Below are 27,074 nucleotides of genomic sequence, written 5' to 3'. Positions count from 1 at the left end.
TCCCCTGCCCCATGCTTAAAAATCCATCTTAGTCTGAGTTAACTCTATCAGCATCTTATTTCTTATCTCACCTATGTTTGAGGCAGTAGGAGCTGCTGTGGTTGTCAAAGTGTGCAATTGGCGCTAGTGGGCAGAATGCTGGATTTGGCTCCTTTTGGGAGGATTTCTTCACTCGACTTACTGGCCAGAAATTTCTCACTGTTGTTAATATGGGTGCTGTCCATTGCTGGGAGCAACTATGGGAGTGCTAGACAAGACTCTCATGGCCTCTGCTGTTTTTACTGTTGTGTTTTGTTCTGCTCAGCAAAGGTCTAGCTAACAGTATGATTAAAAACTCTGTTTTAAATGGCACATTTCACACTTTGGGACACACACATTATTCCTTGAGAACAATATTGCTTGATTGGTTTGTGGTTAACCAATTGGTTTGTTATTTAGGAGTTCATTCCTGACTTTGCTATAGACCCCACTGTGTGACCTTGGGCATGTCATTCTGTCTCTCTAAACTCCCCAGAATGGGGATAATAAACCTTCCTTTATCTTGTCTTGTGTGCTTGTCAGCTTGATTGTAAACTCTTTGGGAGCAGGGACTGTCTCTTATTGTGTACATGTACAGCGCCTACCACAATAGGGCCCTGATCTCAGTTGGTGATCCATTAATACAAAGAATAAAATTTCTGTCCCTGGGGGCAAATTAAAAATACCACATTATCTAAGAAGCAATCTAAAACAACAAAAAGTGATGCTGAAGTCACTGTCCAGCAAAACAAACACACAAGTGCTTATGCTACAGGCTTTTATTTCAGAATTTTGCGGCTTCGGGGATATATGTAAAGCAATAGGGAATTTGGATCGAGTTCATCTGGTTGGAGATCCTGGTTTATGCCCAGTTGCAGCAGTTGCAGTTTGTATCAAAGACCAGGCCGGTTTGGCAGTACTGCTCATAAGTGATGCCATTCACACAGTTCCAGAAAGCATTCCTGTTGTTGGCAACAGGGTAGAGGCCATTTGCTTTGCCAGCATAGAACCCACTGCCACCAGAGGAGCTGCCGCCACTACCAGAGCTTCCACTGCCACTTCCTCCACCACTGGGAGCCTCTGTGATTGGAGAAATGGGCTGAGTAGGAGCAGTGCAGCCTGAAACAGAAAGTGATGATACTTAATACAGATCGGTCTATAACAATCCATTATTTTGTAACATGCCCAATCACTCTAGTATCTGACCATGGTATCAGATGCAGTGCTTAGAAGCAGGGAACTACCATGTACAGCCTGATGTCATTGAGAGGTACAGTGTGCTGGCTGAGCCTCATGATGACTGCATCAAAAACTGGAAGAAGAAGGATCTGATTCAATTCCCACTGAGATCCATGGGAATCTTTTCATTGGCGTAAGCACGTTTTGGATCGAGTGGTAAGTGGGTACCTCTGTGATGGATTCAGAGGTTCAGACACACCTCTGTTGTAAACCTGTTGCAATCAGTGGAATTACTGGGCAATCAAGGCCCAGAAATGTAAAATAATCAAGCTTCAAGTAAAAGGAGATTGATCTCCAAGGGGACCCACTAGAACAACTGTTAATTTTTTCCAGAGTGGGATGTTGTTTAGAACACAGATCTTTAAAAGGGACTGCCAGATAGCAGGGGCATCTGTAAACTAGCTCAGGCTAGATTAACAACAGCAGTGAATCCCCTTAGTAAACCAGTTTGTTTGTATCCCAGCAAATTTGGTCTCTCTAAAGAGCCATGCATTGACAGGAAGGTGGGGTGCGGAGTCACAAAAGGAGAACTTAATGGAAGGTGATTTGTGGGCAGGGATATAAAGTTGCTTCTCTTGAGAGGGTATAGCTCAGCATTATATACACCAGTGGGAGTATTCAAATTCTCATCTACATCTGAGGGAAGGGTGTTAATTCTGGGAGCCCGTCCTGCTGGAGTCACTCACTAGTGCTCTGCAGTCCAAGAGCAGTCTTCAGGGTACTGATCAGGGGGAATTTGCCCTGGTTGCAGAAGGTGCCAGTGAAGTCATCCAGGTCAATTGCCCACACCATTGCACCGCCAAAGTTGTTCTTCATTAACCACTGAGCCTGTTAAGGGCCAGGAAAGAAGCCAAGTTCAGTCCAAGCCCTACAAAAAGGGAATTCTGGGAACTACAGTGATGCAGAATGGGATCCCACTGGTTTTGATAGGTCAGAAGGTCCCACTATACCTTGAGGTTGAAGCTCTTGATGTTGTCATATCCTACCCACTCAGTGCTTTGGTATGCATAAGGGACATCCTGAGGGGTATCCCACGCTTGAGTGGCTCCATTCTTCAGGAAGGTGCAGATCTAAAAACAGCGAGGGTGAAACAGAAACAAAATCTTCCATCACTGCTGCAACTGCATAGGCAATGGACAGAAAACGGAACCAGTTTTGAAGCAACAAATGTTGTACAAAGATGATTCACTTATTTTCATCTCATTCTTTATTGGCGGCCTTGTGGGCTCCTATACTCTGGTGCCTGTTCTCTAGCACACAGTAAACAGATGTCAGCTTTTTATTGTCAGTCACTGAGGAGCTAAGCTACGAAATTTAAATTCATGTTTCATACTCTGCTTCCAGAAGTATGGGGTGTATGGTTCCTGAGTTTTGGTCTGGGCCTAATTCTAGCAGTAACTAAGTAGAAAGAGGAAAAACAGTTAATCCATGATGGGAGTTGATTAAGTATTCATTAATATTAGATGTCACCATTGCTTTTCTGTATACTTAGTTACAATTATTCTGAGAGAAATATTTATACTCTGATTTATATGCATTGTTATGGCCTGAGATTGTTTTAACAAGCAGATACTTTTGTTCACTTGTGCACTGCAACTGGATAGCACACAAACCTCATAGTAAGCCCAGAACCCAGACTGTTTCGTGTAAAGTCCAGCAGGCCCCGGTCCTGAGGTTGGAGCGCCGACAGCAGTGTTGGATGGGTTGCTCAGGATGAAAGTGTGTCCATAGGTTGGGAATCCAACAATGAGCTTCTCAACTGGGGCACCATTGTTCTTCCAGTAATTCATGGCATATTCCTATAAAAATAGTCTGTGAGTTATGGACTCTGGATCACAAGTGGCAGGTAAATTCTTCCATCACTGAAGTTTTCAAGGATCAGTTCTTTGTTATTAATTTCCTACCAGAAACCTTTGGATCCATTTAATTAAAATGTTGGGTTTTGGGCTTAGTTCAGTTATGTCAATATAGGCATTAAAGGATCTTGGTCAAGATATACTTACAATATTGAGGTAGATATTGCTGCCAGTGTCAGCGGGGCCTTGAAACAGGGGACTGTTCTCTCCAGTATATCCCTCCCAAGAGCCGTGGAAGTCATAGGTCATCACGTGGAAGTAGTCCAGATACCTGAGGAGATAAAATTACCATCACTATTGTCTTAATCTTGGAATGGTTCATTTTCTCATCAATGGTGGCTTTTCAAAGCCTAATAAGAAGCAGTGATATAAACAGTCCCTGTATTTTTAGCATCTGCTGTAAAGATTCTCTGTAGATAAAGGATGGATTCTGCTTTAAGTGCCATAAATTCACTACAGATAACAAATTTTTCAAACTTCAGTGCCTCAAGTCAAGCACCTAAATCCTTATTGGTCTGAGTTTTCAGAGGTGCTGAGCCCCAGAGCTCCTATAGGTTTTAGTGGGTGTCCAGAACCTTTGAAAATCAGGGCTTTCTTTATTTAGGTGCCTAATTTGGCAGACAGGCTTGAGGCTTTTGGACATGAAGCTGGTTTTCACAGTGAAATATATTCATTGTCTCGAATGTGGCCTATGCTTTAAGCTAGGGATGATGAATATTTCTGAAAGCATGATACTCACTGGCCGAGCTGAGGAATCTGGTAGCCTGACTCAATGCTAGAGAGCCCAGCAGCCACAGCAGCGGTGACCAGGAGCCTGGGTTTGTTAACCTGTTTGGCTTCCTGCTTGAAGGCTTCCAGCATTTCCTAAGGCAAATTAAAAAAAAGACCCCATAATTGGTTAGGAGCAGCAACACTGAGCACTGGTCGCCCTCAATGTGCACCTGGTGAGTTAGAAATGGCCCCGTTCCCTCCTTGAAAATTCTTATTGTAAAGACTAGGTCCATTAGACTGCTCAGTTTTGTCCACCCATGTTTTGTTAATTCTGTCTGGCAATGCGAAGAAGATGGGTAAAATTTTCAAAAGAATCTTAGTGAGTTAGGATCCTAAGTTCCACTTTCAAAAGTGACTTAGGCACTTGAAAGCCCAAGTCCCATTGATTGTTCAATGACATTTAGACTCCTAAGGATACATTTTCAAAGGCACTTAAGCACCTAAAAATGCAGATAGTTACCTAGCCAGATTTTCAAAAGCACCTAAGTGGGTTAGGTACATAATTCCCATTTAAATTAAGAGGAATTAGGTGTCTAATGTGCTCAGGTGTTTATGAAAATCACACTAGTCACACCTAGATACTTTTGAAAATTTGGGTGTAAGTGTTTAGGTCACCTTTGAAAATGGGCTTTAGCTTCTAAGTCACTTACACACTTTTGAATATGCCACCCCCCCCTTTAATATTCATCAGCTATGAAATTACAAGTACTAAGGGCTCTTCCATATGATCATAAACCTATGTCTGATTTATGGTCTGATCCTGCATTCTTGTCTATCCTATAGAATCCCATGCACATTTGCTGAGTTGAATATTAATTAATAAATATATAATTGTGCTAATCTCACCAGTAGTTCGTATCATATGTGCTTTTACATTTTACTTGTATCACTGGAGCATTTGTAGTGCATTGTACAAACAATGTGACTTTTTTCTTCTTCTTAGTGAGGCTTCTTTCAGCACTGAGGAGCTGGTTTCCTCCTTACCTGAACCAGGACAGTGAAGAGGCCCTTATCCTGAGCTGGGCTGCCTCTGGAGCCAGGGTATTCCCAATCAAAGTCTATCCCATCAAATTCATACTGGCGCAGGAATGTGATGACGGAGCTGATGAAGGTCTGGCGAGTCTCAGAAGTGGAAACCATTGCAGTAAATCTAGGGAGGAAAAAGGGGAAAGGAGTCAGGTTGCCGCATGGCTCACTCCCTCAAATGTTCAAAATACCAGGATGCAGTCAGAGAGAAAGGGATGGGTTGGACTTACGGAGCTGTTCCAAAATTCCATCCTCCGATAGCCAGGAGGGTCTTCAGTTGTCCGTTCCTACAAAGAATAGGATATGAATAAAGAACAAATGGAGGAGGTCTGGTTTGGTGTTTCCCACTGTATTGTAATTGCTGTCCTGAGACAGAAGAGAGACTAGTGTGCTCTGAGATTCGTTGTGTTGCCTTGCCTCACTCAGTAATACTTAGCTCTTGATAGTGGTTCTTTTAGAGCCATAGAGCTCAACACACTTTACAGAGGGATAAGTGTCTGATTATCCCTGTTTTATAGATGGGGACAATGAGGCAAAGAGAGTGGAAGTGACTTGCCCAAGGTCATACAGCACATTAGTGGCAGAGCCAGGAAAGCACCCCCCGGTCTGATTCCTATCCACTGTGTCAAATTTCACCCCTAAGTGAGCCTTAGAAATTGATAGACCATCTCCCAATTGATCACTCATTGCTGAAATTAGCTCAGTTTGATTTTGATCTGTATTTAATGGGAACATATTATATATAATATACATAAATAGAATATACACTTGGATATATTGCTTTAAGTTCCCAGAAATCTATTTTGGATATAGGATCATAGTAAATGAAGGTAAATAATGATCTAGACATGGATTCTCTTCAGCTGCTGTACCATCTCCCTCCGCAACAATACCTCAGATCTTCAACGGTGGTTACTATGATGTTTTGAGACTATGCCTAGCACTTTGGAGCAGCCAAAGAAGACACTGTCTCTAGTTTTCATGCAGAGCCCAGTGCAGGCTGGTCAGGACTTTGGGGGCTCAGCCTGCATTGTGCAGATGCCCCTGCAGTGCAGACATGATCCATAAAGCTAGAAGTCATCTGTGCTTCACCCTGGAGTCTCAGTGCCTTGTTCATAATATGGCAGAGGTTTTTAAGGATCTCTAGTACACACAGTCAGGTGTTAGTTAATGCACAAATCTATCTTTAGTCTCATGCCATTTGGGTTACTCACTGTTTTTTCAAACCATTGAAGGATTTGTAGAGAGTCAGGTCATTCCATTCAATGGTAGTGATCTGGTTGTTGTTCATGCCCGCAAAGGCATAGATCAGGTGAGTACAGAGGCATGGGTCGATGTTATCAGGCATGAAGCGCCCAAGGCCTTGTCTGTACTGAGCCCAGTTGGTGAAGTAGCATGTCAGCAGATAGGCAGAACCTGTTTTTGGCCAAGAGGAGGGGGAGATGTTACAGGGATATTTGTCATAACCAACTACCCTGGTTCATGAAAATGAAGCATCGCCACAGATAGGACTCTTTCTGGCTACACCAAATGGGACCTCAGGATAGAGATGATGATGATGTTGTTCTAAACGGGATCATTCTAATCCTTTATGACCTAAATCTGAAAACCAAACACAGTGGTTGCTGCTTTAGTTTCAGTAAAGTCAATGCTGACAAAATAAACCCTTAGGAAAAATGCAGCATTTTTGCACAGCGTAGAAACATAGGAATAGAAGACAAGGAAGGATGCTGCATAGTTCCTTCAAACTCCTCCATTTAGGCCTGGTGCCAGCATCTGTGGAACCACAATTCATAAAATGTAGAAGCTATGAATGAGCCCATGAATGTCCAGTTAATGTCTTGATGATATAATCCAGATATCCTGATTAACCCACTGAGGACACTAATGATGGAAGCAACCAAGCTCCTAATGGCAAGGTTGGATAACATTGCTTATTATGACAAGCAAACAGTATTATTTGAATTCTTAGGCATATTAATATGAGAGCTGATAAAAAAGGAGGGAATTAAAAAAAAAACAAAAAATGGTTTCCCCCCTTTATTCAAATCTGAACATTTATCATTTTGAAAAGTCAACATTTTCAATTTCAAAAAGTGTCACCAGCTGTTTGAGTGATTTAAAAAAACAACAACCCCAAAACAAAACTTAAAAATTTCAACCAGCTCTAGTCAATATCAATTATGGGCCCAACTCTCCACTCACTCACAAGGGTATAAATCAGGAGTGATCCCACTGAAGTCAGTAGTGTTACACTATTAGTAAAACTAGTGTAAGTGACAGGAGAATCAGAGCTTCTCAATTTTATGTCGATTTTATACCTTTAAAACAACAGAACAGCTCATTGGTTTTGTCCGGCAGAGGAGGAAAGTGGAGCTTGGTCACTGATTGAATGTGATGATTTAATGCACTGTTCTGAGTGCACTGATTCAATTATGAATTCCATGCATTTGAATTTTGAGCTCTCCTTAAAGCCTATCTTGCACCTCATACAATTTAGGTCTGGCAGGAACCACGGGATGGGTTATATCTAAGTGTTTATATTTATTTTATGCTTTCCTGTTTTTCTATACTTTTGTGGATGAGCTATCCTAAGAACATAAACATGGCCATACTGGGTCAGACCAATGGGTCCTTCTAGCCCAGTATCCTGTCTTCCAACAGTGGCCAAAACAGGTGCCCCAGAGGGAATGAACAGACCAGGAAATCATCAAGTGATCCATCCCCTGTAGCCCATTCCGAGCTTCACAGAATTGTTTGTACACCATGCTCTATGTATCTCTATCTGTTCGACTGCTACGTCTCACTTGGCTACGTGAGTGGGACGTAGACAGGACATCACTGTTTTGTTTGGATCCATTTTAAATGAGCCTCAGACATTGAAGATAGTTATATAGGGCTTAATTCATGGGTGGGATATAATACAAGTAAGATATGGTAAACACCAAAGAAAGAGCAAAGTCGTTTAAGAAAAATACTCACCCAGCTGAGCATTCAGCAAAAGTGCCAGACCTGTCAAGAAAAGCAAAAGTAAAGAAACTATCTGAATAAAATGCAAAATGCACAAACAGTTCAAAAGCCTAGGGCTCAAATACCGCCAATCGGTTCCAGTCATAAGATGCCCTATTGCACTCATGAATAAGACCTTCCCAAGGACTTACCTTGCAAACAAGTGGTCAAATCCTACCTATGAATAAGTAATATCATTGGAAGTTGTAGCTATTCAGGGATTGAATTTAGCATGCATCATTCACGGAAGATTGAATCAAATACTGTAGCTGTATTTATAAAGAAGCTCAAATAATTGACAATAAGTCCTGAGGATAGGAGTGATCAAATATCATGTCTCAGGCTGTTAAATTGATGCCTTAGGTGGTCAGGAAGGAATTTTCCATCCTATGCACAGCATTGCGCAATTGGTTGGTGCATCATTGGGAAGTTCTTTGACCTTCTTCCAAGCACAGGCATTGTCCACTGCTATGGGCAAAGTATCAGTCTAGATCAGTGGTTTTTAACTCTTTTGCATTTGCGGACCCCTAAAAAAATTTGAATGAAGGTGTGGATGCCTTTGGAAATCTTAGACGTAGTCTGTGCACCACAGATTGAAAACCACTGTTTTAAGGTAATGGCAACCTTTTGGACACCCCTTAAACCTAGTCTGTGAACCCCCAGGGATCTGCGGACCACAGGTTGAAAACCACTGGTCTAGATGGACCAAATGGCATAATTTAGTGTGGTGAATCTGATCTTTGGCACATGCTTGTATGCAGCACAGAATGAGTGCTCTGTAAGGACCTACTGATGTGCTAAGTCGCTTGGCAGAATAGAACTGCAGCTTAAAAAGATCAAAAATATAGCTGCACAGTTCTTGTGAAAATAAGGTTACGCATCAATATAAAATAATATGCATGGACTTACCGATGAGGAGGATCAGCTTGGCCATGATTTACTTCTGTACTGATCCAATGATGTTTCTCTCGTCCTTTTATACCGTGTGCTTCCTTCTTTATCACACAGTCACCTTGACACCAAAGAGACCCGAACGATGCGGTATCTAACAAAGTTTAATGGTTAGTTAATGGATAAATCAACAAAACTTTCCAACCTCCCTTTGTAATACAACAGATGCCATTTTCTAGGTAACCTATCTTGTATAATAGTCCTGCCAATGTGGAAAGGGCAGACCTAAGGAGATATAAAAGATAAGCATCAATTTTCCAGTGTGCTGGTTCTTATACTATTTATATGTCCCTAATTAAAATGTATTGTAATGTATTATTTGCAATGCAAATAACCTTTTAATAGGTTTGTTGAATGATAATAGATAAAACAACTGTAAATATGGTTATTTGAATGACATTGAGGATGCCAAGAGAACCAAAGACTTTACATAACTATTGTGGTGTATTTAAACACTCTTAAAATCATAGACTGTCACTCTAAATGTCAGGGGTTTTTCCCTAGTCCTGCTCACAAGCTAGGGGGCTCTGTAGGGAAGTGTGCAAAGTAGGTCTGGCAGCAGTCAGTTTGAAACAAGTCAGCCTAAAGTAAGGTGGAGTGAGCTGTACATCACTGTTTTAGGGAGCAGCCTGCTTTGTCTCTCTCTAGTGTTGGGTTCTTGTGTGTTATTGTTCTGAATTCTAAAAAATAAAGTCATGCTACATTGCAACCTTCCAGCAAGAGTACTTACGTTTTTATATAACTTCTCTGCATGTATGCTTTGACATCCACCAAGCCACCCTGCTTCCTTTAAGTGGGAGTGGGACCTGAATCCCACTTCAGCCCAGAAATCAATGGAGTTAAGCAATTTACTAATTGTAAAATGAGATCAGAATTGGGCCCAGTATCTCCATCTCTTGTGCAAAGTGAACGGTCTCCCCATGTATTATATTTGGCTGAGTTAGATTGCAGAAATAAGCAGAAACCAAAATGTGAACTGGATTAATAGATTATAAACCTACAAGGGACCATTGTGATTAGTCTGACTTCCTGTCTCACACAGGCCATTACACTGACTTGAATTAATTCCTGTTTGAACTAGAGCAGATCTTCTAGAAAAACATCCAGTCTTGATTTAAATTTTGCCAGTGATGAAGAATCTGTCACAGCCCTGGATACATTGTTCCAATGGTTAATTACCCTCACTGTTAAAAATTTGCACCCTTATTTCTAATCTGAATTTGTCTGGCTTCAACTTCCAGCCATTTGCCCTTGTTATAATGTTGTTTGCTGCGCTGGTATTTATAAACTGTGGTTAAGTCACTCCTTAACTTTCTTGTTGATAAGTTAAATAGATCGAGCTCCATGAGTCTTTCACTATATGACATATATTCCAATCCTTTAATCAGTCTTGTGGCTCTTCTCTGAACCCTCTCCAATTTTTCAATATCCTTCTTGAATTGTGGACACCAGAATCGGCCTCAGTATTCCAGGAGCGGTTGCACCAGTGCCAAATGCAGAGATAATATAACTTCTCTACTCTTACTTGATAGTACCCTGTTTATACATCCAAGGATCACATTGGCCATAGTGTTGTACTAGGAGCTCATGTTTAGCTGATTATCCACTATGACCCCCAAGTCTTTTCCGGAGTCACAGCTTCCCAGGAGAGAGTGCCCCATCAGGTAAGTATGGTCTGCATTCTTTGTTCCTAGATGTTTCACTTTACTCTTGGCCATACTGAAGTGCAGATTGTTTGCTAGCTCCCAGTTTACCAAGAGATCCAAATCACTCTGAATCAGTGACCTCTCATCCTATTTAATTACCACTCCCAGGGCTGCCCAAAGGATTCAGGAAGCCTGGGGCAAAGCAATTTTGGGGTCTCCTTCCATAAAAAAAAGTTGCAATACTATAGAATACTATATTCTCATGGGGACCCCTGTGGGCCCCAGGACCTGGGGCAAATTGCCCCACTTGCCCCCCGCAAGGCAGCCCTGACCACTCCCCCGATCTTTGTGTCATCTGTAAACTTCATCAGTGATAATTTGGTGTTTCCTTCCAGATTACTGATACAAATGTTAAATAGCGTAGGGCCAAGAACTGATCCTGGTGGCACCTTACAAGAAACACACCCACTCGATGATTCCCTGTTTATAATTAAATTTTGAGATATATTAGTTAGCCAGTTTTTAATCCATGTTGATTCTAGTTTCTTAATCAAAATGTGGTACAGTACGAAGTCAAAAGCCTTATAGAAGTCTAAGGATCTTATATTAACACTACCTCCTTTATCAACCCAATTTGTAATGTCATCAGAAAATGATAGCAGCAGAGGGTTTTTGAAATCTAGATCGGACCTGAATTTTGGGGTCTCAACCCATCTGTCTTGGACTTTAAGTTTGTCATGCCTGGAGCCTTGTATTTTTATATAATCTGTTAAGTGTATGCTTTCAGGGCCATATCTTAAATTGGTGTAAATCTGTGTGGTTCCATTTAAATCAGTGGAGTTATGCCCATTTACACTAGCCGAGGATCTGGCCCACCATGCTCCGTAAGTGATAAATATTAATCTGCTGGTGCTCAGAATTTGTCTTCATTGTGTTTCATACATTCATGGAGGTGAAGATCATGCTTGTGCCTAGATACTAAGGTGATGGGGAAAAGGGCAGGAGTGAAGAGAGAGAGACACTCTTCTGCATTAAATTTGTTAGCTATACTGAACAGAGTTGTTGTTACACCACAATATAGTATAGTTAATTCTGCTCCTGGATTTTAACCACTTAGACTTATTTCTGATTTATTTAAAAAACTAGCCGCTGACTTTCATTCTCCCTCTTCAGATGGGCGAGGTAGGAGTGATGTTTTCCACAACCAGACCTTACAATTTCCTGAGCCCCCAAAGCTCTGGAGGGTTAGCAGTAGCTTCTCTGGGTTCTGTTTTAATGGGGGAAAAAGGGAGCTTGGAGTTCCAAGAGCTTAGGGCGACATCTGCTAATAGTTAAGGGCTCTGCTGTGCGTGATAGGCCCAGCCCAGCACTGAGGGTAGTGTGGAGCCAATCTGTCCCTGTGATCCCTCCTGGAGCTCCCAGAATCGAGGTGGGGCATATCTGCTAGTATGGCAACATGCTCCCCTCTCTGTGCTCGCCAGTTCTACTGGCCAATACAGAGGAATTGGGGTGAGGTATTGGTCCTGTCCACTGTCTGCCCATTTGGTCTGACTTGGGCTCTCTGTGGTGCTAGGAGTGATTGAATTCTGTGCTCTGTGGAGCATGGGGACTGCAGTTGTCCCTGGCTACAGAACACAAAGTGTAAGGACAGGAGGCTTTTTGCTGGGCACACCCACACAAAAGTCAAGCCCAGTCTAACTCTATTGATCTATCTGCATTCCTATTTGGAGCCCATTTTGCCATAGGGTTGATGATTTACCGGGCTATAAAATTGATTTACTGGGTCGATATGCACCAGGAAGGCTCCTAGTCAGATCTACATTTTCTTCTCTTTTTATTTATTCCGTGTCAGGTCAGAGTGCTGCCCTACAGAAAGTCAGGTAGAGGTATTGACAGACGAGCCTCAGCATTTGCAAAGGCTGGGATTGCAGCCTCATTGAAACTCCTGTCAGCAAGTCAATACACTTAGGCTTGGTCTACACTACGACTTTAGGTTGAATTTAGCAGCATTACATCGATTTAGCCCTGGACCCGTCCACACGACGAAGCCCCTTTTTATCAACTTAAAGGGCTCTTTAAATCGATTTCTTTACTCCACTTCCGACGAGGGGATTAGCGCTGACATCGGCCTTGCCGGGTCAAATTTGGGGGAGTGTGGATGCAATTTGTTGGTATTGGCCTCTCAGAGCTATCCCAGAGTGCTCCATTGTGACCGCTCTGGACAGCGCTATCAGCTCAGATGCACTGGCCAGGTAGACAGGGAAAACCCTGCAAACTTTTGAATTTCATTTCTTGTTTGGCCAGCATGGTGAGCTGATCAACACAGATGACCATGCAGAGCTCATCAGCATGATGTTCACATTACCGGAGCACATTGCCCGGCCTGTACTTTGTGAGAAGTCTATGACCATGTCTATGTCCTCATCACTCTCGTCACCATGGTACCATCGTCTCCTCGCCTGGTTTTGCACGAAACAATTGTCTGCCGTTGCTCTGACAGAGGGAGGGGTGACTGATGACATGGCTTACAGGGAATTAAAATCAACAAAAGGGGTGGTTTTGCATCAAGGAGAAACACAAACAATTGTCACACAGAATGGCCACCTCAAGGATTGAACTCAAAATCCTGGGTTTAGCAGGCCATTGATTTTACAAAACAAATCGGGTCAATTTCTTGTTTTGATCCACTCCATCTATTCTTTACATCTTAGGTTGGCAGCAGATGGTGCGGTACGACTGCAAGCCATCGTCATCTCCTGGGTGCTCGACAGAAGATGGACATGACCTGGCTGAGTCACTCCCATGTCTGCCCAGGTACCCCTGACTGACCTCACCGAGGTCGGCTAAAAGAGCACCCAGGAATATGATGATGACGGCTACCAATCATAATGCACCGTCTGCTGCCAAGAGGCAATGAGCTGCTGCTATGTAGCAATGCAGTCCCACATCTGCCAGCACCCAGGAGAAGTACGGTGATGGTGAGCTGAACGGGCTCCATGTTTGGTGTGGTATAGCGTCTGCTCAGGTAACCCAGGAAAAAAGGCTCGAAATGAATGTCTGCCATTGCTTTCATGGAGGGAGGGAGGGAGGGAAGAAGGGGTGGCCTGACGACATGTACCAGAACCACCCGTGACACTATTTTTGCCCCATCAAGCATTGGGATCTCAACCCAGAATTCCAATGGGCAGCGGAGACTGCGGGAACTGTGGGATAGCTACCCACAGTGCAATGCTCTGGAAGTCGATGCTAAACTTGGTACTGTGGATGCAGTCCACCGACTTAATGCACTTAGACCATTTTGTGTGGGGACACACACAATCGACTGTATAAAAACGATTTCTAAAAAAATGACTTCTATAAATTCGACCTAATTTCGTAGTATAGACATACCCTTAGAGTGATAGGCCTTTCTTGATAGCCCAAATCACTTATTTCCCTGACAGTTAATTCTCCAGATACTAGAGAGACAAAGTGGGGGAGGTAATATCTTTTATTGGGCCAACTCTTGTTGGTGAGAGAGACAAGCTTTTGAGCTTACACAAAGCATGTATCTCTCACCAACCAGAAGTTGGTCCAATAAAAGACATTACCTCACCTACCTTGACTCTCTAATATCCTGGGACCAACATGGCTACAACAACACTGCCTACATATCTCCAGATTCTGATATTTTCCAGTTAGCAGGAATATGAATATTCACTGACGTGTGTATGTACTGGATTTGGATGAAACTTTTGTAAGAAAGTTAGGAAGCAAGCAAAACCAATCTGTTTACCCAACAGCTCACCCACTGGATTTGCAAACCTCTTGGGGAGCTTGGGCCTGAATTTCAAGTGGCAGTTGTCTAGAACTTCTCAGTTTTGGCTGAGGTTTGCTTTGAGTTGTCAAGTTCATTTGCAACCTTAGCTCATGCTGGAAACGCATTGTCACAGTTCAGGGCACCTGCACGTTATGGCCCAGCAAGGGCACCCATGCTAGGCTCCCATCTCCTCAGCCATCACCACTCTTGGGTGGAGACACCTGACCAGGGTTTCCCCAGGCTGCACTGTCCCTGGCGTACACTGTGAGTTCCCTCAGCAAGACAGACTGTCCAAAGAGGCCTTGTTCCTGCATTTTGTATTCTCCTCAGAGCCCATAAACAGCTAGGGTTGTCAGCCATCCAGGATTGTCCTGAAGTCTCCAGGAATTAGAGATTAATCTTTAATTAAAGATTATGTCATGTGATAAAATCTCCAGGAATTTGGCCAACCAAAGTTGGCAACCCTATAAACAACCCAGGGTTCTAAGTTACCACACAGCTTTTTCTAAGCAAGCACATCTATTGTTAAGGTGAGAGCATTGCAGAGAAAAACCTCTTAAAACAACTAAATAACCTATATAGATGCTAATAAGCTTCCCAGAGATCACCCTCTCAGTCTCCATAAGAGCTCTGGTCAGTGTCGGTCCTTCCAACCCTTCCCTAAAAATTGAGGTCTTCTCATTGGTCACAAGGTCCAGTCTGTTTGCTGGGTCAGAAAGCAGGCCCAGAGTCAGTTTAAACTCAGGCTATTTATCTGTTCTGTTGGCCTCTGGAGAATCCAGTTTGAGCCAATATAGGTGAGCCTTCTCAGGTGTGGGACCTGTCAGGAGAGGTTACAGCCCGAGTTCCTGGACAGCTGTGTTTTCCTCTCCCCTAAGGAATTATATACAAACCCTGGCCCAGAATGACACACAAACTTAATACGATAAGACCGTCCAAAGATACTTCAGGAAATTGCCCTATCTGTCACACCCATGTTAACCAAAGTCAAAGAAAGGATTCCCTTGAACTTCTATGAACTGCGGTTCTGCCAGCAAGCAGCCAACTTAATATTGTTCACTGCAGGGCCGTGGCTCTTTGTCATATCATAATAGACCACACTGCCTAAAATACGTCTGTTGTGGGGAATGATGGGTGTGGTGTGGTGGATCACTTGGATTTTCAGATGGGAAGGTCTCTGTCAACCTCTAAATTAACGGATTTTCTCTACCTACCTACCTGCCTGTCTATCTTCCACCACTATAGTATCTGTTGATGAGCTTGTTGTGTGTGTATTTTACCCGCAGAGCAATATATGCTGTATAAAGCTTTGATCTCCTTGTTAGACTCCACCTTTAAACTTAACTGTGTCAGTCCATATGCCAGAGAGGTGGTTGTGGGGGGTGGGTACGGGGCTGCAAGGCAACTGAAGGCAGATGATCCTGTAGAGTGAGACACTCTGCCTTCTGTCACATGTGGCTATCTTTGTTGTTCTTTCTTCATTGGTGAGGTTTTTTTTAACCCATAATAAAAATCCTTTGAAAGTGCATGATTTGATCATTGTGTGTATGCTGTATTGTGCTCCCCTAACTGTAGCCCAGACACCACTAGAGGGGGACAGAGCACCACACTGAGTGGTGATGGATTACCTGCAGAGCAAGCAGAACAGGCCACACATAGAATTTCTTTGGGACTAAACCAAGGCCTTCTACTGACGATTTGATTTGACTGAGGTAGCTGAGGTATTAAAATAAGTTGCTTAGCACCCGTAGCAATCTGTTAAACAATAATAATCCCCGAATTATTTGAAGGTCCCATCAAAAAGATGTTCCTGCACGTCCATGGAGATATTGTCATGAATGTGACCAATGTGCAGTCCGCTACCACGACATATGTGGTATATTGGCATTGCATAGCTGGAGGTTCCATAGTTTAGTGTGAACTTGGTGAGGATGCTAGCTTGGGTCTTGGGAGATTTGGGTTCAATTTCTGCTCCACCACAGACTTCTTGTATGATCTGGGGTAAGTCATTTAACCTTTCCGTGCCTCAGTTTCCCATCTATAAAACAGGGACAATAGCCCCACTCTGCCTCACAGGGGTGTTGTGAGGCTAGCTACATTAAAGGTTGAGAGGCACTTGGATATTACAGTAATGCAGGCAGATTGCTTGAGGAGACCCCACCGCTCTTAAAGAAGATGCAGTTAGTCACACAATGGGGCTTTAAAGCAAATGTGCAAATCCACAAAGCACGGACGTTGTTACAGCAGTGCCTGAACCCTGAGCTCAGGCATTACAGCTTCCTAGTACCCATTACTCAAAGGTCCCACACAGCTAAGGAAAATTCCACACAGTGCTTTACCATGGAGGAAGTATTTTACCAGTGCTGGTGAAGTGCTCCCTGTGTGAAATTCACTCCTGTGCAGAAGGCCAGCGCAAGGCCTCTGACAAGCCCCACTTAAACCCTATTTTGAGAATTGCAGTGATGCATAAACCTTGTGCCGGGGCTCCTTTTCGCAGGAATTCAGCCTCCGTGAATGGGACCAAACACTGCACAAGATTGTTGCTGTCTATTTTAAAAAGTGGACATTTGAAGCCGTGTACAGTAAAGGAGAAAAAGTCTTCCCCTAATGAAAGCCAAGAAAAAGAGACAGCGGCCTCATGGTCCATGGATTCTATTCCTAACTCTGCCACTGACTGGCTTCTGTGACTTGGGCAAGTCACTTCACCTCTCTCTGTACATGTCTCACTTTCTCTTTCTTGCGCTTTTAGATTGTAAGCTCTCTGAGGCAGGATCTGTCTCTTACTCTATGTATATACAGCACCCAGTGCAATGAGGCCCTCATCTGTGATGATGTCTCTGGGTATTACAGTGACACAAATAATACATAACAAGGTATTTCATAATGCTGAAACTGATTCTAAGGCTACATCTACACTACGAGTAAGGGGTGCGATGACACTGCTCATGTACGCATATTTGTGCTAGCTCTCATCAAGCTAGCCTGAGTATCAACATCAGTGTAGCCCCAGTAGCTCCGGGGTTGGCGGCTGAGTACGCACCTGTGTCATGCAGGTTTGTGTACTTCGCACAGTTCAGCCGTGCTGCCGCTGCTACTAAGGACACACTGCTATTAATAGTCAGGCTAGCTTGATGAAGAGGGGAGGGGAATCACACCTTCGCTCCTCGTGTAGACATAGCCTAAATGCTAAAAGAAACGAGAGGCCGAGAGAGCGAAGACTTAGAAAAATAAGAGTGAAACTGGAATTTGGGTACAAATTCTTCCCAGCAAGAGGGGTGGACCAAGGCAGTGGCTATAAGCGTATTTAAATGTTGGGTACTATTATGGAAAGAAAAGGGACGAAAGGTGAGAAAGCGGGGATGTGGGAGTGAGAAAAGGGGAATTGCTCATTGGGCCAATCGATCTCTTCGTGCCCAGAAAATCCTTCTGTTCTTTTTTACTTCCTACGATGAAAGCTTCTTTGAGTTTTGTGGCAAACTGGGAAATATCTGTCGGATGGTTTGTGAATATTGTGCAGGTGTCGGTGTATTTGTTTGGGCAGGGGGGGTTACTTGCTTTCTGGAGTGAGATCAAAAGGGGAGCTGGTTAAAGAGACCAAGCAGCAAAGGCAACACAGGGGGCTAGAAAAGGAGCATCTCAACAAACACTCAAGCACAATCACAAGGTGAATAGTTTTTAAGAGGCAACTTTTGGGTCCCAACACTGGTTATATCATAGCTGTTTTGCCAGGGCTCAGAAGCTGGAGCTCAAAAGATACCAATCTGCCCTGTAGAAAGGGAGGGGGAAGTTGCCAGCTCTTGCAGACTGAGATAGCTCTGATGGAGAGTCAGAGTCTGCAGCAAGCAGGCTGTAACTTGGCCCCCAAGAAAACAGGGGGCACTAAGACTAAGTGGTGCCTCCCTAGAGGTTTGAGGGGAACACCAAGTATAGGTAACACAGTATGCATCTAGCTTGTTTTAAATCTATTTCTGAGAGCTTTGCACCTTTTGGGCAATAAATCATACTTGGTTTTGAACGAGCTGCTAATTTGTCATCGAAAACTATTACTGTTCCCAGACTCCTGAAAGGAAACACTTGCAGGTGCCAAGTTTGTTGAGTCTGTTGGGAATATATTTGGCAACTAGCAGATGTAACCTGGACACTCAGCTGGAGAGTGGCTGAATCAAGGGGTCCCACCCCAAAAAGACGTGGAAGCATGGACTTGTCATTTGAAGGGTGTACACTTGGGACTAGAAGAGGGTCTCAGAAGGGGCAGCCTATGTAGGGACTGTGACTGGGTTTACTGCCCATTCTGCAGGACTCAGGAGTGTGTCAGGGCCTGTGAGAATATTTACCGAAGAGACAACATTCAGGGAATGCACAGTAATAATTTAACTGTGTTTAGATTTTAGGTCTCTGTGACAGAGTACACCGCTGTATTCATACCCTACACAGTATTGTAATAACCTTTGTACAAAGTATGCCTGTTAAGGGATCATTTGAAAACTCAAAATTTGCTGATCATTATTGTCCTGGTAAAATACGTGTGGCAACATTGTATGTGAAGTTCTGAACCCCACAGCCTTGCCCAAACAGAAGATGGCAAACAGGTCTGTCCTAAACAAAGGAATGTGTGCTCTGCTTAATTTACATTTAAGCAGTAAACAGGCTCATCAAGCAAGAAGGGAAGACAATGGAAGTTCAAACTGGTGAAAAAAAACAGTAGGGAACATCCTTCCACACAGAATCTGTCTCTAAGTGCCCAGCTGGAAATGTTTTTCAAGAAGGGCACTGAAATAATAAAAAGGAGAGGCAAACACCCCAAGGCACCTCCCTAGCTCTCCTAGCCCATTGCATTCACTGCACCTGAAGAAGCAAAGGAAGCATATGTTGGACACTCGGGGCGGGGCCCTGACTGGAGAGTTTGGTCAGTAAGACTGCTGAAAGCATGTGATGAGAAACTTTGGTTGAATCTGATAAAATTTGTTAAGCTAGGCATTAGTAAGCATTTTATCTTTATTTTTCTTTTAACTATTTCTGATTTTTATGCCTCATTGCTTGTGCGCACTTAAAATCTATCGCTCGGTAGTTAATAAACTTATTTTACTGTTTTATCTAATCCAGTGTGTTTAAATGGAAGTATCTGAAGAAGTATTTCAGATAATAAGCTGGCGTATTATTCCATAAAGGAATAACAGACTTACAATATTTGTATTGTCTAGGAGATGGCTGGGCCATGCAGGACACATGTTTCTGGGGGGAAAGCTGTGACTGGTGGTGTGTTGGGTCACCCTGCAGTAGAACTAAGGCTGGTGAGAGCCAAAGTGTAGTCCAAGTGTGGCTAGCAGGCTGCTGTTACACGCAGATGCTCAGGGCATGGCTTGCATGCTGGAAGGCTGTTTATGAGGCCCAGGTGGGAGTTACTTCAGCAAGGCATTATAAAGCACCCAAGGCTGCAGGGCAGGGGTGACACAGCTACTCATTACTCTGCATTGTACCTTGGTATGTCACAGCCTCTTTCTTCTTGTCTCCAGTTATTGACTTTTTCATTCCAGGCAGGAACTGGGTTTTTTTCCCTGCTACTGATCCTTGTCTGCTCTCATTAATCTTGTCTTGCCAGGTTACAGTGTTTATGCAGCTCAGTTGCACAGTACTTTTAAAAGCCTTTTTCAAAGCATTGCATAGTGATATGGGAACCTAGTCACATGATTGTAAGTCTACAAATGCATCACCCTGTGATGTAAATTTATATCCCTCTTTATGTGCTTTTTATTATACATAATAATAAATAATTTATAGGACTGTTTGAACAGTCTCGCTCATGAATGCAGCCTTTCTGAGCTTTGTAATGCTGAGCTGGTTTTGTTTATGTTATCAGCAAGAATGCAACCAGCATAGAAAGTCAGCAATTTTCTTTCGATTTTATATGTTTGGTCAAACTGAAGGACTTTCCAGACCTGTTGGTCAGAGGTGTTTCATCCCTGGTCTCTATGCGCAAAGGGAAGGCAAGTGACAAGGAAGGTGTTTGCAGCGGAGATCCACTTCGTTTTATTGTAATAGTTTCATGCCCTCGGTGTGATTGTCTGTTTACCTGCCTGTAAAGCGCCAGCCCAACTTTGGGTGCCATATAAATAAATATAGGAGACGTCCAGCTCCTGAACTGGGTCTGGGATCCAAATACCCCGGATGTCTGGGACTGTGGAGATCCCATGGATGGGTTCGTGACCATCCTTGTGCCAGGTGTAACTTCAACCAGACCACATAGCACTATGGAAGCATTGGAAGTGCTAGAGGAGTCAACAAACCACAAAGGGTGCGCCTATTGTTTTTGCTGAATGCTTTATTTCATCATAATGAATTTGTGGAATTTTGGTCAGATTAGGATGGTTAGTTAATTATGATAACCTGATCGGTTCATGCCCAGCTGCAGCAGGAGCAGCTGGAGTTGAAGACCAGGCCAGCCTGGCAATTTTGCAGGCAGGTTTTCCCATTCGCACAGTGGTAGAAGCTGTTACTGTTAGATGGATCTGGGTGGAGGCCACTGGCCTTGTTAGTGCAAAAGCCAGTGCCCCCAGAGCTGCTTGGGCTGCTGCCTGAACCGCTGCTGGGGTTGCTACCGGAACTTCCACTCCCGCTTCCATTTCTGCTACTGGGAGCTTCTGTGATTGGAGAAATGGGTTGAGCAGGGGCGGTGCAGCCTGAAAGAAAAGCAGATCATTAGGATCCCCCGATGATTCTACCATGAAATGGGCCAGGTTTGCACTTCATTCAGGATGAGCTGTCTATCGACCCGCTCATTCTCATGGCCCCACGATTTCAGCAGCGAAGGAGTCCCAAGAAACACATTTTAGTTCCTGAATTCACATTTGCTGAAGTTTGGTTAAAATCAGATCTGGGCTTCTGGTTGCTTCATTATAAACAGGAAACTAAACCATTACGTTCAGATCTGGATCCAGTTTCGGCTTCCTAAAGTTCAGGTGTATTCACTCCTGATCTCCAGCAGCTCCGTCTTCCCCACTCCTATGTCCTCCCCACAGCTCTGTTAGTAGAGCTGAGTCTCAATCCTTCTGTTCCAGCCCCTGTCTAATTGCGGGCAGATACTATCAATCATACTGAACCGTGACCTGTTTTTGCCTTGAGACCACACCGCAGAAGACTGACAGCCATGTTTTCATATAATTAATCATGACGTGGTTTGATCTAAGTCTCAGAGAGATGAAAAGCTGAGGAGTTAGTCCCCTGTGTCACTTACCATCTGACTTTGCACCTAACTCTATGGCATTCCCGCAAAAGGGAAAGGGTAGAAATGTTCTAAAATAAGGAGTTGTGAATATTCACTTGTCTATATCTTATTACTCTTGAAAGAGTGGTTATTCAGGGGGTACATTGAATCAGGCCAAAAGCAATATTATACACCTGTGCTAGCGTGCAGATTCTCATCTCTATGTGCAACCAGGGAGTTAATTCTGAGAGTCTGTCCTGCTGGAGTCACTCACTAGTGCTCTGCAGTCCAAGAGCGGTCTTCAGAGTGTTGATTAGAGGGTATTTGGCCTGGTTGCAGAACGTGCCAGTGAAGTGATCCAGGTCCAGAGACCAAACCATAGCGCCTCCAAAGTTATTCTTCATCAGCCACTGAGCCTGTTAAGTGCCAGGAAAGAAGCTAAAATCACCCCAGACGCTAATGCTGAATGGAAGCCTCGTCTGGCACTAGTTACACCAGAAGTTCTTGCCATACCTTGATATTGAAGCTCTTGATGTTGTCATATCCAAGCCACTCGTTGCCCTTGTAGGCATAGGGGACATCCTAAGGGGTATCCCAAGCCTGGGTGGCTCCATTCTTCAGGAAAGTGCAGATCTAAGTAAAGTAGAAGTGAGAATTTTAACAAGTGTCCTGTAAAAAAGAACAAGTCCAAACTGTGACAATTTCTTTGACTTACTCATTAATTATGACCCTAAGTATTGTCTCTAAGGATTTGTACTCCTTAATCAGCTTCATTTAAATTAATTTAAATAACACCAAGAGGTGATGTGGAAGAATTAGACACACTGCAGGGAAAAGAATTAGAGTAGGCTCCCTGATTGCTTTACCTTGTGGACTCAGTAATTAATAATCAGTTAATTTACCCATTGTGTTTAATAAGGCATTTATGGTGTGCAAGGATGAGGGTGCATTTTATTCTGTTTCTGACACATTCAGCTGAAATTAGCTAGAGTAATATAGTCTATTTTTAAATCAGGTAGAATAAATCACTAAAAATAAGGTATTCTGTGAATTTAGATCCTTGTTTCTCTTCTCTTTGTCCATGAACAAACTATAATTTTTTATGAATTAGTTAGCTAGTTGCAGTTAGTCAATAGGATCTTTTGTTAGAATTCATTTCAGCCTATGACTCACTGGCTAACTGTTCTCTGTGTCTATTAGCGATTTAATATTTGTGTGAGATGAGCGAGCACACATGCCTCATAGTAAGCCCAGAACCCAGATTGTCTTGTGTAAAATCCAGCAGGCCCCGGTCCTGAGGTTGGAGCACCGACAGCAGTGTTGGATGGGTTGCTCAGGATGAAGGTGTGTCCGTAGGTTGGGAATCCAACAATAAGCTTCTCAGCTGGGGCACTGTTAACTGCAATGTTAATTTTTATATCTCTGCAATTGTAAAGGCAGAGATACAGATCATTACAGACTGAAAGGACCCTGGCCCTAAGCTTTCAAGATATACTTACAACATTGAAGTAGACATTGCTACCAGTGTCAGCTGTGCCTTTGTAGAGAGGGCTGTTTTCTCCACTATATCCTTCCCAGGAGCCATGGAAGTCATAGGTCATCACATGGAAGTAGTCCAGATACCCATGGGGATCATAGAAGATTAGGGTTGGAAGGGACCTCAGAAGGTCATCTAGTCCAACCCCTGCTCAAAGCAGGAATGATCCCCAGACAGATTTTTACCCCAGTTCCCTAAATGGCCCTCTCAAGGATTGAACTCACAACCCTGGGTTTAGCAGGCCAATGCTCAAACCACTGAGCTATCCTTCCCCCCTTTTTAACTATCCCCCCTTTATCTCCAATCCTTTTTAATCCCACTGAATGGTTCATTGTCCTGTTACTGCTGGCTCCACAGTGGTGCCACTGGTCATGCTCCCACTTCCTGCATGCATGGCTTCCCAACAGCCTACCCCTCTTCTGCACAGTGGTTCTACTCCTCTTTGGGTCTTGTGTGCCCTTAGGATGGGATGAGGATTTAACCCACAGTGCCAATAAGTGCTTAGAACTAGGTGGTAGGTGCAGTTGTGTGCTCCGAAGAAACCCATTGTAGGCTTAGTGCACATACCAGAACAGGGGTGACCTAATGACTTGCCCTGCTATTCAACATCTGAACATCAGATCCTTGTGCCGATGTCTAGGATGTCAATTTATCTTCTGAAGTGGAACTGTCCCCATAACAGTATCCAAGTGTTGGTAATGACTAAGATAGAGGCCAAGTTCTGACCTACTTACCCCTCCTGGGGAGCAGCCATAGGATGGGTATTTGCCTTTATCAAATGTTTTTTAAAGAAGATTTAAAAAGGAGACAACTCAGCCATCTGAGAGTGTGGTACTCATTGGCTGAGTTGAGGAATCTGGTAGCCTGACTCAATGTTAGAGAGCCCAGCAGCCACAGCAACAGTCACCAGGAGCCTGGGTTTGTTAATCTGCTTTGCTTCCTGCTCGAAGGCTTCCAGCATTTCCTAGGAGATGGCAAGGAAAAAGTTAGTGACTCCCTACCACCGCCAAGGCTGAGTCCTCATGGCCTTCAAAGTTCTGAACAGAGAAGTGCTCAAACAGCCTACAACCCCCTTTCTGTCTCTAGTTTGTGTTCCTGAGACCCTCCCATCCAGTGCAACCAAAGGAAAGACTGCTTCACATTGTGATATTCAGGGATGGAATTAAAGTCATTTGTCTGTTTTTAGGAACTTTTAATCTATTAGGTGAAGGAACCTTGTTACTGTCAAATATACTGAAATTGTGACTCTCAGTGCTTTCAGCTATTTTCATTGGAGTCTGTTACGCTAAGGACCAGATAGTCCGCTAATGGAAACATCAGGTGAGGATATGTTATTTGTATTGTGGTGGAGATAGCTGCAATGAGAATGTCTCAGTGGTCTTCCTTATGAAAAGCAGATGTGTACCTTGTCTTAAATCAATAAATCTAACTCATCCAAAGTTTCTTCTGAATTAACACAGAATCTGGTTCACTGAGATTCTGATCTGCTGTGCCTTACCCTGAATGTCATTCCACGTGAATTTCTTTCTGGCTTCTCATTAGCTAATATCTGATTTCCACCTTACCTGGACCAGGATGGTGAAGAGAGCCTTGTCCTGAGCTGTGCTGCCTCTGGAGCCAGGGTATTCCCAGTCAAAGTCTAGTCCATCAAATTCATACTGGCGCAGGAATGTGATGACAGAGTTGATGAAGGTCTGGCGGTTTTGAGATGTGGAAACCATTGCACTAAATCTAGGGAAGCAGAGAAGAAAAGAGTCAGTGGAAGAAGCTGCTGATTGTTTCCATCTATCTTTGCAATACCATGATGCCGCCACAGGAAGTGGATGGGTTGGACTTATGGTGCTGTTCCGAAATTCCAGCCTCCGATAGCCAGGAGAGTCTTCAGTTGTCCGTTCCTGCAAAGGGAGGGTTTAAAAAAAAAGTTTCAGAACAGGTAAAAATATTTAAGCCTATTTCTAGTCATAAAGGAAGGGCCAATTTAAACAATTGCCCTCTTGCCACTCTTAATAATGAGTGACCTATTTGCCGTCTTAAGCTCTCTCTATTCCCTTGTTACATGGTCTGATGACTAAACTGAGACTAGATGTAGGCTCACGTTTAAATCACAGTGGCTCGATAATTGTGAGCTGACATGTACTCTCATCTTTGCTGTCTGCTTTTTTTATTTGTATTCTCTCAACCAGCGCCTGAGCTAGAAATGTCACTGATCTGCACTTGATCAAGCTGTTCTCTCTGTCTATATGGAGAGTGATTTGTTGCCTATGGTCCTCTAGACTTGGACTGTTTTGGAACAGGGAGGTTGCTACATGAACTTCTCGGTACATCTGTGGGTGAGTATTATTGTTGTCCACTGTAGAGCTGCTCTGTGACTTACTTGCCCCTAAGAAGCAAGACAAGGGATTCCTCTTTATACTAAGTACCTACTCGTTTTTCAAGCCATTGAAGGATTTGTAGTGTCACATCATTCCATTCAATGGTGGTGATCTGATTGTTGGACATTCCAGCGAAGGCATAGATCAGGTGAGTATACAGGCATGGGTCAATGCTGTCAGGTTTGAACTTCCCAAGGCCTGGTCTATATTGGCCCCAGTTGGTGAAATAACATGTCAGCAGATAAGCAGAGCCTAAAGAGCAGAGGGGGAGATGTCATAGGGGAGTTTGCCATGAAGAGCAGAACAAAATAATATGAGAAAACCCAACCTTGCAAAAAATTGCAGTGGGTTCTTCTTCACTATACTAGACAGGAAGTACCAACTGGGCCCTACTGTACGTTGCAAATCTTCCATGGTCATTTTATGTTGTACTCAGAGACAATGCCACTGGGGTAGGTTGTATTAAGAATTTAGTAAATAAAGATAGACAGTCCTAGCTGCAGATGGGAAATTTCTTTGCGGTCTAAGACATCACTCATAGGCTAAACTAGGATGTTCAACCTTACATGAGAATAGAGACTCTGAGAAAAAGTTTTGATTTCATCTTCCTTCTACTTTTCATTCATTACACCCTTCAAGCTATGAGCTTGTCAGAAATTAAGAGTGTTGGTTTGGGATTTGTGATTGACCTTGTTTCTATGAGGCTACTGCTGAGTGGCTTAGCAAAATGCCAATTTTCTTTGTTTTTATTTAAATGGTGGATTCCTCTTCTTGTTCTGCAACATAACAGGCCACATTCATCCCTGATGGGACACTACTGAAGCCTGCAGAGATTGGGGAAAGCCCCCTTAGTTTGTTAATGGTACCTGTTTCTTTTATGCCTTTTCTTAATCTGCCTTAGAAAGAAAGCTACTCAGTACTCTAGTGTTTTATTCAAAGCTGACTACCAACCAGATTCTAGTATGAGCCATACATAATGCTTTAATAAGTTAAATACATTAACTTCAATAGATAAAAAGGGCATACATTGATTGTATGATCTATCTATCTATCTATCTAAAGGCACCTGAACGAGTAAACTAAAAGAATACAGAATATATTAAAATATCCTCTTTTCCCAAAGGGGAAACAAAAATCACAATGTGTTTTCAGAAAAAAAACAACCTCATACCTATCTGTGCATTCAGCAGGAGTGCCAAACCTTTAAAGAAAAAGAGAATAATTACAACATTAGACCTGGGAATATGCAACTACTTGACTGGTATCGGGGCTGCACCTAAAATATCTCCTGTATCCCATTACTGTGCATTTTAAAGTATGCGAGTGGCAGGGCAGAAAGAGAGTCCCCGAGATAGGACAGACTTTTCTTCTGGGCTGAGTGTGTAGTTGGATAGATTGACGATATTGCTGGGTGGGTTTGGGGTACTGCAGTTGCGTCCCCATGTGGCAGGTAGGAGTTTAGACAGCTTACTGTCCTTTTTCCTTTGTAGAGAGGAGAAGTGAGTGCTGTAGATCTCCTGTCTTATTTTAGTGAAGTCCGTTTTTATGGAAGTTTGGTTATTAATGAAAGTCTCCAAGTTGGAGAGCTCTTTTTTGATGTTTTCCTGTTTGCTGTATAGGATGCTGATCAGGTGGTTCCTCAGTTTCTT

At 43.2% G+C, this 27,074-nt stretch overlaps 2 protein-coding genes and 1 pseudogene across 2 annotated transcripts in view; 1 reads left to right on the top strand and 2 right to left on the bottom strand.

Annotated features, from left to right (window-relative positions):
• Positions 1-27,074, top strand: part of TOMM6 (translocase of outer mitochondrial membrane 6) — a 466,247-nt gene that overhangs the window by 221,563 nt on the left and 217,610 nt on the right. The window lies entirely within an intron of this gene.
• On the bottom strand, positions 881-8,853 carry LOC116827886 (acidic mammalian chitinase-like). Its single transcript, XM_032785728.1, has 11 exons — positions 8,829-8,853; positions 7,893-7,922; positions 6,125-6,326; positions 5,141-5,197; positions 4,869-5,034; positions 3,853-3,977; positions 3,261-3,384; positions 2,871-3,056; positions 2,208-2,327; positions 1,944-2,085; positions 881-1,137 (listed from the first exon to the last, which is right to left on the bottom strand). Exons 1-11 carry the CDS (start codon positions 8,851-8,853, stop codon positions 881-883), a joined length of 1,434 nt encoding a protein of 477 aa, XP_032641619.1.
• Positions 20,709-27,074, bottom strand: part of LOC116827885 (acidic mammalian chitinase-like) — an 8,169-nt pseudogene continuing 1,803 nt past the window's right edge.

This window comes from Chelonoidis abingdonii, chromosome 4 (assembly GCF_003597395.2).
Source record: "Chelonoidis abingdonii isolate Lonesome George chromosome 4, CheloAbing_2.0, whole genome shotgun sequence".
NCBI classification, from domain to species: domain Eukaryota; kingdom Metazoa; phylum Chordata; order Testudines; family Testudinidae; genus Chelonoidis; species Chelonoidis abingdonii.
Note: the sequence above shows the minus strand (reverse complement) of the source record. Positions and strands in the feature narration are given on the sequence as shown.